At 38.8% G+C, this 12,544-nt stretch overlaps 1 protein-coding gene and 1 long non-coding RNA gene across 2 annotated transcripts; both read left to right on the top strand.

Moving 5' to 3' along the window:
- Positions 1 to 3,151: 3,151 nt before the first annotated feature.
- LOC131011593 (fatty acid desaturase 4, chloroplastic-like) lies at positions 3,152 to 4,136 on the top strand. Its single transcript, XM_057939359.1, has one exon. It carries the CDS (start codon positions 3,180 to 3,182, stop codon positions 3,921 to 3,923), a length of 744 nt encoding a protein of 247 aa, XP_057795342.1. The 5' UTR covers positions 3,152 to 3,179; the 3' UTR covers positions 3,924 to 4,136.
- Positions 4,137 to 5,811: 1,675 nt separating this feature from the next.
- LOC131011592 (uncharacterized) lies at positions 5,812 to 6,675 on the top strand. Its single transcript, XR_009097037.1, has 2 exons — positions 5,812 to 6,047; positions 6,141 to 6,675. It is a non-coding gene; the product is annotated as an uncharacterized LOC131011592 (long non-coding RNA).
- Positions 6,676 to 12,544: the final 5,869 nt, after the last annotated feature.

The raw sequence follows: 12,544 nt of genomic DNA, 5'->3' as shown, positions 1-12,544 counted from the left end.
GGTCTTCAAGCGCAGTCGATTCCTCTCGTTCTCAATAATCGTTTGAGAATGCATCACTTTGTCTATATGCCCAACTGGTCTCATCAAATCTTCTGCACGTTTTAAGCACATAGTTTGTGGTGATGTAGCTGCAGAACCAACATGAGTAAGGAATGAACAATTTTTTCCTTGATTTATTCTTTTCCAATTGTCAAATCCTTTCTTGACTAATGCAGAAGAGCCAGGCAGATTAACTTCACTGATGAAAAGAAAGCAATAGAAACAATATGCCTTATTTGTGGAAAGCGAATACTCCAGCCAATGAAACTTATCAAACGATCTCTTCTGAAAGCTACGATTTTGAGTGCCAAACTTTGTAACAGGATACGCTTTTATTTTCGGTTGATAAGGACCAGCTTTTAGATATGCACGTCTTATATCATCTCGTGCATTAACAGAATATTCACACAATTATTTCCTTTTACCCGGATCACGCTCAATACATGTAACTGAATTTTGCTCCATAGGAGGTGAAGGAGATTGATTAGTTTGATTTCCAGCGGCCATGGTTGAATTTGAAGGTTCCAAGCCATCTCCATTGTCTTGAGTATCTTGACGATCACGTTTCTTAAAGAAAGATGATATAAGTCATTTTCCTTTCTTTGCAATATGTTGATGCTCCATTTAAATTATTGAAGAACTACAAGATATAAAAAACATTAAGAATTTCATTACATTTATTTAAAATATTAATTGCAATTTACAAGAGAGTTTCAAATAAAAGATAAGAAATTCTTCTACCTCTATTTCAAGTTTCGATTTCATCAGTAAAATTCAATAAAAATAAACTTAATTTTAATATTAATTCTAATTTAGGGTTCTTGAATTTACATACCTTGAATAATATGAGACGAGAATAAGTGAATAAATTGGAAGTTCAATTCTCCACAGCCACAATAGGACAAATTATTGCTTTGCAATTGCTCAGGAGAGAGAGACGCTAGCCTATTAATTATGTTTTCTGAATTTTTCTACTGTGTGCGTCGACTCTTTGACATAGGTTAGAATGTTTTTATGTTTTCTTTAGATAGTTGGGCTGGGCTATGGGTAATCTATGAGGTGGGCTTGGTATTATATTATATATATATATAGAAAAAATTTGGGCTTTGCACTGGGCTGGAGCCCAGTGCAGCCATAGTATACATCCGCCCATATATATATATGGGCGCGCTCCAGTGAGACCCCCAATTTTTCGTGTAACATGAGTACAATGAATAAGACATATAATACTAATGAACAAAACGTATATCTAATGAACAAGATGTATATACTGATGAAAAATAAAATTTAAAAAATTCGTAATGAATAAGACATATATACTGATGAACAAGGCCGTATATACTGATGAACAATGCAGTATATACTGATGAATAACAAAATTTAAAATATTCTGCTCCCTTCAGGATTCGAACCCTGCGAAAAAAAATCACCCTCCAGATACAATATCAGCCATAGGATTGATAAAATAAATGCATCAGATCGTGCCCTAGATCTCACTAAAATTAGGGGGTCTCATTGGAGCGGCCCCCTATATATATATATAGAGAGAGAGAGAGAGGTTCAATAGAGAATGCTAAATATTTAGAGAATAGAGAATTCGTGAAACAAAAACGAACAAATCTATAATTTTGATGAACAAATCAATGTACCGCATGAACAGAAATTTGCCCCGGGTTCAAATCCTGCTGATGGTGAGTTTTTCTCCATTTTTACTAAATATGTCTGTTCATTACTTATGTTAATCAAATAAAATTAATTAAAAAATAATTTATATAAGAACTATTTCATATGCTATGATTATAAACAATGGAGCCCCCGAGTTGGAAATAAGTATGGCCTTGGCAGGAAAAGCGGGAGCGGCTCCTTTGTGGAGATCTATTTATATGTGATTTGTTTTTTTCCCGGCTTGGGGATGTTTAATTGGTTGAATTTGGATGTTTTAACTGTTTGAGTTTGATGCCTTGTGTGTATTCTATGTTTGTGAGTAATTCTTTTTCCCCAAATTGGTTTCTTATTAATCTTTTCTGCTGCTTGTTTGCAGGACGGACGAGTAAAGAAGTAGCTATATATTAAGCCGGTCAGTAATTTTAAAGGCTGCTTTTATTTATCTTTTTCCCTTTTTTGATGTTTACTTGATGCTTATCTTTGATTATGATATATGTGTGTGTATCAATTGTTGGTGTTTTGCCTTCTCTTCGTTCCACTTTTTCTTTAGTTGGCTTAGTTTTTTGTAGAGCAATTCTTCCAAACTTGGCGAATGAAAGTTTGGGGAATTATTTCGTGGAATTCTTTTTGAAGATAGTTTTGGGGAATTCTTACGTTAATGCAAGTTTGGGGAAGTTGAAAGTCTGGGAATTCTTTCATAAAGGAGTTTGGGGAATTCTTTCGTGAATGAAAGGAAAAATTAAATCCTTTTTTTCTGTTTGTGTGTGTTTGTGAAGGAGAAAGATGATCCATACACATGTAATATTGGTAAAAACTAGAAAGAAGTGGTGAAAAAAAAGAGAGAGAAAAAAAAGTGATTTGTCAATTTTAAATTATTGAAAGGTTAATCTTGTAAATTTATTGTTAATTTTAAATAAACTTGTGTGCCAAATAACCCCTCTAAAAAGAAAACACATGGGATCCTCTGTCCCATAAATATTTAGTGTGTACCACTCTTAATTCGTCTATTTTATAATTATTTGTTGTAAAAATAAAAAATATTATTATATTATAAATTATAATTAATATTTATAACTAAAAATTGAAATTTTAAAAAATTATATACCCTAACTTTGAATTAATTAACTCAAATAATTAATTATTTAATTCAAATAAATATAAAAAAATAATTATAAAGTCTAATTGGATGAGTGAATCTTTGTTAATTATCTTCTTATTATATTAAAGTATAATAAATTAAAATTGAAGAATAGGCAAGTAAAACACGTTGACGTGAACCGAATGCAACTTTCTAAGCACTTATATTTTGCTTTGCTTACGAGATTATATTTATTTGTCTCTGATTTACACATGTCATTACTTGGAACATATTTCATCACAACACATCACAATTTTTTGGTCTGATTTCCATGGCTCTTTATATAAATTGTATCTCCCAAACCATTAATTGTCAACACTCTCTCTCTTTCTCTAACATGGAGCTTAAACACGCAACGCAAAACCTAAATGAAGACAGTAATTGGCCCATCACCACCTTCGCTCACCGTGCATGCTTCGCCGCTGGCTGCGCCGCTGTGCTATTCTCGATAGCCAAATCCCTACTACTGATGAACGCCGCCGTTGCTCCACAGCCATGGCTGGAGTCCACTATCGCCGCCATGGCGGCCTACTTGGCGGCGGACCTAGGCACCGGCATCTATCATTGGGCCATAGACAACTACGGCAGCGCCCAAACTCCGATCTTCGGCCCCCAAATCGTGGGTTTCCAAGGCCACCACCATCGCCCCTCGGAAATCACAAAAATGCATGTAGTCTACAACGTCTACATTACTGCCGCCGCCGTAGCAGCCGTAGCGATACCCATAAACTTATTATGCAGCGATCCGGTTTTGCTGTTATTTGTGGGCGTGTTTGCAGGGTGCGTCATGTTCAGCCAGCAGTTCCATGCATGGGCCCACACCCCAAAGGGGAGGCTGCCGCCGCTGGTGGCGGCCATCCAGGACGCCGGGATCATCTTGAGGCGGGCTGACCACGCCGCGCACCACCGCGCTCCCTTCAACACCAATTACTGCATCGTTAGCGGAGTGTGGAATAGGGTTTTGGATTGGTCCAAGTTCTTTGTGGCGCTGGAGGTGGTGGTGGCGGCGGCCCTCGGCCACCAGCCGCGGTCGTGGAGTAACCCCACCTCAGATTGGACTGAAAATTCAGCGATGAATTAAAACGGAGGTGTTATATGGAGTATGAAATAATGAAGGATGTAGTTTATTTTTTATATTATATTCATTTCTTTATATTTTTTTAATTTATTATTTCAGTTTTACTTAATTTTTTTTTTATATTTTTACAATAATAATTTTATGAAATAATGAAGGGATGTATGTAGCCAACTAAACTATATAACATTATTCTTTTTAGGGCTAATTGCCTGTAAATCCATAACGTTTTTAAGAATTTGGTTATTGCACCACATCTGAAAAAGTGACTTTTAAATCCATAACGTTTCATTTTCGTCTCAAATTCATTCGGTGATCATTTTTTTCTACACCGACGCAGGAAATGACACGGTGGCAGCTGGAACTGACACTTGGACACATTTATTACATACGGAAGAAAAATAATAATAAAAAAAAACAAACCATACCTAGCGTTTTCCCCAGCTTCCCCCACCCCCAAACCCTATTCTCCCCTCTCCCAACCACCGTCGTTGCCCCTGTCGCCACCACCGCCGGTGCCTACAACCGGTGAGCCGACACAACACGTTCAAGTCAGTGACCGCCAACTGTGCCTCTCTCATCATCTCTCTCTCTCTCTTCTTCTGAATCTCCTCGCCTGCTCCGGACGGTACAGAACATAGTGAAGGGCTGCTGCTCAACTTGAACTACGAATGCGTCCTGCACGCCTGCTCCGACAAGCCCTCGCCCTTCTCCGCTGTCGCCGACTATCCTCCCGGCATTCGGGTGCGTTAATGTCAATCACTTTACTTTTCGTGATTTAGTAAAATTAAATAGAAATGAGAAATGAAAAGAAGAAGAATGTTTGGGGTTGCAGGCGAGGTTGGCGCAGATAGACTTGTTCTCGGACAACGGCGGAGTGAGAAAGGTGAGCGTTCTGCGCTACAAAGAGAAATGCCACACGCGCCTCTTCTCCAAGAATAAACGATACCGGATTTGTGATTTTGGGAGGAATTGCAGCCATGGCGTCATCGATTTAGGGGGCGGCCCCGGCGGTGGTTGCGGTAGGGGGAGGTTGCGGAAGACGATGGTGGATGGGGGGTGGGGTTTTTTTTTTTTTTTACATGTCAAAGATATGCCTGAGTGTCAAATTCGGTAGTCACCGTGTCATTTTCGGCGTCGGCATAAGGAAAAACCGATAATCAAACAAATTTGAGACGAAAATGAAACATTATTGATTTAAAAGTCAATTTTTCAGATTTGGGGAAGACACCTATAACGACCGTTTTATTTTTAATATTTTAAAATTTTTTGATGATCGAAAATTCTTATTAATTTTGTTATTTTTTTAGGTTCTTCATTTTTTAAGTTGTGAATTCATCGAGCTGGTTGTGAATTCTAGTTTTAATTGTGAATTCATAGATCTGGTTGTGAATTCAAGAATATTAAGTTGTGAATTCGTAGATGTGGTCATGAATTCAAGAACATTACGTTGTGAATTCATAGATGTGGTCGTGAATTCAAGAACATAATGTTGTGAATTCAAGTTTTAAATAAATTCACAACTACAAATATTGTTAGTCGTGAATTCGCGTGAATTCACAACTAGAACTATTGGTGGTCGTGAATTCGCGTGAATTCACAACTAAGGGTGTGTTTGATAGCTGGAATGAGATAAGGGATGATAAATAAAACTTAGATAAATAATATAGATTGAATGAGATTGTTAATATTTTATAGGTGTTTGATAGTTAAAATAGAATTCTTGACATAACTAATTTTTTTGTTTGATAGACAATATATAACTTAAGATTAAATTAACAAATTTTTTCAAAAAATAAATAAATTAACAAATTACATTTTTAACCTTAATATAAGAAATATAAAAAAAATTAGAAAAAAAAGGCTATCAGCAAAAACGTGTAAAAGCCATTAACCCCCACCACCTCCCCCTCTTCTTCTTCACAAGCTCATCCCCCCAATCCCCGCCCCCTTTTTCGTCACAAGAAAACCAGAACAAGCCCGGAGTCATCGTCGCTCGCTGGAGGAGCACCACCGTCGAGCGCTGCTGTTGCCAGCAAGAACTCTGGCAGCCTCCTCTCCCGGAGCCGTCGTTTCCGTGGAAGGCAGAGCCGCGGCAGTCCGCCACCTCCTCTCTCGTTTTATCTCTCGGTAGGTTTGTAAATTTGAAATAGTTTTACAGAGAACTCAATTGTTGTAAAGACTTGATTTTTGGAATGAAAACTTGTTTTTTTTCTTCACAAGAAACCCACCGCCATGGCTCCAATTGTTGATCCCAAACTCACAAACCTACCGAGAGATTTGGTGAAATTTGGGGAGAAAGTGAGGGCGAGTGCAGGGGCGTCCATGGCGAGGTCGCCGAGGGTAGGGAGCGCCGAGGGCGAGGGCGGGGACGACGACTTCGGCGAAGGCAGGGGCGTTGAGAGTAAGGGCAGCGAGACATGCACCCAAATCTTTCAACCATCTTTTCAAACCAAACCCAGCTGCGTCGAAATTGAATCCAAGCTCCACCTTGTTCTTTGTCTCTGCGGCGGCTCTGGTAGCACCTGGCTAATCCCTTTCATGGCCAATCACTTGGTGAAGAAGATCACCCAACTAAACGAGAGCTCCAAGAATATCGATGCTTTGCAGTTGAAATTGGGAGGGTAATTTTGTAAACCTAAAATCTAACCAATAACACTGTACAATCTTGATTATAAAACTAGGGGTGAGCGGTAGATGTATAATAAATGTGAAACAGTAAATTTAGTGCGGGCCTTGCCCTAAATGCGGGCTTGAGTGATTAAGTATTTATTCTATCAAACACACAATAAGAAGAGATAAACAAGCAATATAGGGCTTATATCCCCTATCAAACGGGGCCTTCAACTAAAAATATTGTTAGTCGTGAATTCAAGCTTTAAAACTTAAATTCACAACTAGCATTATTTCTAGTTGTGAATTCATCAAATTACTGGTTGTGAATTATAGTTTTAAAATTCAAATTGTCACGACCGGACTTAATTAAGGATAATTAAGCCGGGAAATCATGACCAGGGAAGGGAGGTTAAGAAGCGGGTTTAGAAAAGGGCGCATAAAAAGGATACTCAAAGAACTTGAATACGCGTGAAATATTCCTTGAAAGGAAAAAGGCATAGTTAGAGGCTTGGTTAAAACATAATCAGTGTTTGCAGCGGAAGGCATAACTGAGATACATGTATGAAGACATATATCCTTTTTGAGCCTACTTTAAGTTCAACAAAAGCTCCACTCAGCAACACTTCATCGCCCATCACAGCTCAACCTGCACAATCATAAACATACGAGGGGCTAAGTACAAGAGTACTTAGTGGGCAGTTGCCAAAACTAAAACATAAACTTAACATCATCAACAAACCACAACATCGCATAAGAGGCATGAGTTTCTTTCAAATCCTTTGTTCACTAAACATTTCCAAAACCATGAATAGCGTGAGTGCATTCTTCATCATCAACAATCATTTAACAAGCATCGTGTCGTGAGGAAGGCCTTCCCCAGCGGACACGGGCATCGCGCCGTGAGGAAGGCCCTTCTCAGCGGACACGGCATCGTACTGTTGAGGGAGGCCTCCCCCAACAGACGCAAGCATCAATCACAGGCATAAACTTATTAGCGTAAAGCATTCAAGCGTAAACAAACGTAAATCACATAAGGCATAAATAAGCGTAACAACATAGCGTAAATCATTTAGCGTGAAGTATAATAAAGCTTAACTCATTTAGGCATAATAAAGCATAAAACTTGCATAGTTCTTTAATAGCATTTTATTTTATGTGTAAGAAATTGCCCACCTGATAGCAAGGTTTTGCTAAGGTATTGTAACTCATTGAGTAGTTCTTACTCTTGCGCTTGACCTTAATCACGAGAATGTAAAATAAGACGTTGGCTCGAGAAAAATTCTCAATTAATGAGAAAGCGTAATTTAACTATGCATGAATCTCGTATACATGAACTAATATTTCCGAACGATACTCGAGGAATTGTACTATTAATCCTTGTTAATAGATTTAGCTAATTTTCGTCTAACACGATCGAATGAAGTTGTGATTCTTCCTTCCTCATCGGAATGTTCTAGTTGTGAAATAAATCTCGCCTTTGTACTCGATCAAAATAAAGGACTAACTCGGCTTTAATCAAGATGTGACCTCGTAGAAATTATCGGGCTTTTCGATAGAAACATAATTACTAACGTAACCTCAAATAATTAATAGGCTCAAAAGAGAGTAGCCAACTAATTAAATAAACCAGTGGCTTTAATGAAAATAAACAATGATAGCTCGCTTTAAAGTCTGAAGTCCAAAACAATAATTAATAAACTGGGCGGCTCATTTACTGAATAAGAATCGGCCCACCCACTCATAAATAATTGGGCTCCATCAAAATAGATACTGCTAGGCTTAACTAAAAGAAGTAACTTTAGCCCAAGCTTTAAAACAATTAAAGCCCAACTTAAAAAGTCTTCGGCCCAAAACAATTAAAATAATTCGAGCCCAAATAGTAATTAAAGGAAAATTGCCCAGTTCGAATTTACCATATGGAAGCCCAAAATGAAATAAACAAAACACAGCCCAATCTCTCTCTCTCTCTTTCCAAAATCTCGGCCTCTCTCTCTCTCAAGGAGCCGATGCTTCTCTTTCTCTCTCAGACCAGTCGTTCGGCCTCTTCTCCTCCGGCAAAATCCGGCCGGCTTCGTTTCTCCGGCCGTCCAGCCGTCGTCTGCTATCACCGGCGTCAGCCTTTTCTCTTCATCACAGAGCCCTAAATCGAGCCCTAGTCTCATCTGGTAAGTCGCCGCTGCTACTCCTTCGTTCGGCATCCGGCGAATCAGTCGGCGCCGGTCGTGGCCGTCTCTATCCTCGTCTCTACCATGAAAGGGAAACAAAAAGCCCAAACTCATCCCCTGAAGTTTCAAACTCCGACCTTCATCTCTAATCTGACCGGCCTTTCATTCTCCAGCTCTGACGCCTTTGGAAGCTCCGTCATCGCATCGTCTTCTCAAATCAGAGCAGGGCGGCAGCCCGCTCCTTTCTAAAGCTAGGTCACACTCGCCCCCATTTCTATCGGTTCTTAATCGCGAATCAAAGACAAGGTGTAATCTCTTCTTGTTTTGTATAAACTCAAATGCTCGTTTAAACTACATATAAACTGTCACTTGCTCATGAAAGCGTAGTTGGGGTGTTTACTAAGTTCAAGATGCTTATACTTCGTCTATCCTTGTGAAACTACTTATGATCATGCTTTGGTATGAATGCGTACTGGAATGGATATTTACTTTTTTTTTTTTTTTTTTTTTTGATCAGGCAAAGTCATGTTAAATGTTAGTAATTGACATAGCATTAATACCTTGAAGGTTTGTGTTGGTTGTTGAATGAACTGAGACAATCTTGAAGTTGCTTGGCTTAGTTGTTGTACTGTTTGTTATAGCCGATTGGTTTTAATTGGAGAATAACTTGAGTGTTTCGACCGAAACGAGCTGGGGCTGTTCCTTGGTACTTATTGGGTGAAATGAGATGAGAATGAAAAGTTGTATTTATTGTTTGGGGTTTATGCTTTAGTAGAAGACTTTGTTGCTGCATACTTGAGTATGCTAGTGAAATGAGTAGAGATAGGGTGGCCGGAAGTTGTGGTTTGAGGGAACATGGCAGCCATTGGAGGCTGCTGAGGAGATGGGGTGCAGTAGCTGTTCTCTCTGCAGCACACACTTTTTTTTTTTTTTTTTTCTTACTAACTTTATTGACTTTCTTCCTCCTTCTATTCGGCCAAAGCCTTGAGTTAGAATAGTAAGTGATTGGGCCAAGTAAATCCCAAAATTTGTGACATATGGGAACGAATTTTCCCTAAGCTGGGAACTAATTTGTAGTCACGAATTATAAATAAAATACTGGTTTGAGTTTCTAAACATCGTGTTTTTGTATCTGTTTGATATCTGTTTCCTCGCTCGCTTATATTGATAAACTGTACAATAACTTAAATTAAATCCGTGAATTTAATTCATTTTACTGTCGGAAATAATTCCAAGACTTCTAGTAGCATTAAAAAAAATATAACTGCATCTGTTTCTTAATTAATAAATAACATGACTTTGGTAAGTCAGTTATAGCTTGGAAATAATAATAATTGAATAGCTTAATAATTCTCGTCGCGGTTTTTCTCACGCGGCGAAAATAATAACTCAGTCTCTGATAAAAAAATCAGGATCATAAGCTGGTTTCATATATAACTGGCAACTGAGTTTCATTTACTGGAGGATACGATATTAACTATCGCGTTACTGGATTTAAATACTATAAAAAGAGCGAGTCATTACATAAATTCACTACCAAAACAATTAGTTGTGAATTCGAGCTTTTAAACTCGAATTCGCGGTTGTGAATTCATCGAGCTGGTTGTGAATTATAGTTTTAGTTTTGAATTCATAGATTTAGTTGTGAATTGAAGAACATTAATAAAACAAACCACATCACTAAATTCTCAATTACTGCAATCTTCAATTTTGTTTATCAAGGAGGACAATGACATAAATAATTGATTCCCCACCGTTTTTAATCCCAACAAGAAGTTCACTTTCTTCACCAGCTACAACCGCTTTTGAGGGATTCTTAGGAAGAACGATAGCAAAATCAGCAAACCCTCGTTTGACTTTGAATCTGATGGAAAAAAAATCAGCATACACAACCAAAATTCACCAAAAAATAACAAAAAAAGGTAAAATAAATATACAGATATCACAAATTCTCAAATCAAAAGCATCTTCGCGTCCTGCTGGCGGGCCGCGGCGGCGCGATAGAGAGCGAGGTGGTGGAGCACGATGTCGAGCTCGATCGTGCCTAGGTCGATTTACAACTTGAGGTCGCGTATGATGTGGTAGCAGCCGCCGGCGCGCGCCTCTGATTGGAACATGATGGTGCGCATGGTGGCGTCCTTCGCCGGCGGATCGAGGCGGTGGGTGTTCAGGAACTGCCGCTAGCGGTCATGGGGGAAATAGGGGGCGAGGATGTAGTCGACGGCGCACTTGCAGTGCTGGTACTTGCAGGCGGCGCAGGCTTGGACGGCGGCGGAGACGGTGCGTGGTGGAGGAGGGATTGTTGGGACCGGTGGGGGCGGAAGGGGAGAGAGAGAGAGAACCGAATGAGAGATAGACTGGGAGGGGACATATAGAGATTAGGGTGGGCAATTTTTTAATTTCAATATTAGTGGCAGCTTAGTCATTTAACACAAAAAGTGAGTATTTGTTTTAAGTTTTTATTTGAGTGGGTAAATTTTAAGTTTACTAAAAAAATGGCTACTTTCATATATTGACTCATGAAAATTTGGTCCTTAATATTAATTTTTTTAATATTTTTTATATCATTCATGAAATTAGTCGTTAATACTTTTTACAATCGGTCGTTAATATTGTTTTTAGTTTTTTTTTTCTAATTTTTATATATTATTATTTTAAAACTGTTGAATTGTTTTAAAAATCGATAAGTTCTTTTAACAATAGTATTTATTTAAAAAAAGAAATGCCAAAAGAACCCAAATAACACCCAAATGCAGTGAACTAAACCACCCAAAAACTGACCACCGAAAACAACCAAAACCGCGGGGCACGAACTAGTCCGTCATCCTCATGAAAAAAAGGTGTGTAGACATCTTCATGAACAAGGGAAATAATACCCTCAACGGCCTGATGCCAATAACCTTCTTCTACAACGTAAGAGGCCATAAAATCAGCAACGCCATTACCCTCACGATAAATATGAGAAACCATAAAGGACATGTTGACGAGATTAGACAACGCTTTCCGTCAATGAGCTTTGAAATGCCAGGGAACAGTTTGTGACCAAGAATGAAGAAGGCTAACAATGAAAGTAGAGTCCGCCTCAATCCAAATCCAAGACCAACCAAATTGATGAGTGCATTCAATGGCAATGATAGTTGCTACAAGCTCGGCTTCAAAGGCAGCGCCGCAACCTCCAGAAAAATGATATAGCAACCAATAACCTCATTAAAGGCATTTCTAGCAACACCGCCAGCGTGAATATCGAGCCCATGAACAGAATCATCCGTATTGATTTTGATCCAACCCGGGAGAGGGAGCTGCCAAGTGATATAAATATAGGTCAGCACCTTACGAGGAGAGCCCGAGACCGAAAACTTGTGAAGAATAAGCAAATCCGAAATGGTGTTGTTCATAGAACTAAGATTGAAGTTATTTGCTGCCTCCAGAATAAAGGTTTTCAATTGAATGAGAACCGAGTAGCGGGAGGGAGAGATATCATCATGGACAGTGTCACGATGAGTCCAGAGACTATACAAGAGGGAGACAAACCCAACACGCCAAAGATTCGCCACCTACTTATTTATTCCTCCAGCTGACACGTCATATATTGGTTCGTGCTACATTTTCTTAAATCTGGATTTGTTCGTAGATCTGGAACTTGTTGAACTCGTATTTTACCGTTCTGTATAAAATAAAAATGTTGATGGAGGCAATGAAAAAATCGAAAAAGAAATCGTCAATAAAAAGAGAGAGCAACTCGTCAGAGAAAGAGAGAGAGAGAGAAAGAAAATTAGAGCTTCAAAGCAATAGAGACGCAGTGGAAAAAACTAAAGCTTCAGAGAGAGCGAGAATAAGTATAGTAGA

This window comes from Salvia miltiorrhiza, chromosome 2 (genome assembly GCF_028751815.1).
Source record: "Salvia miltiorrhiza cultivar Shanhuang (shh) chromosome 2, IMPLAD_Smil_shh, whole genome shotgun sequence".
In the NCBI taxonomy this organism is placed as follows: domain Eukaryota; kingdom Viridiplantae; phylum Streptophyta; class Magnoliopsida; order Lamiales; family Lamiaceae; genus Salvia; species Salvia miltiorrhiza.
Note: the sequence above shows the minus strand (reverse complement) of the source record. Positions and strands in the feature narration are given on the sequence as shown.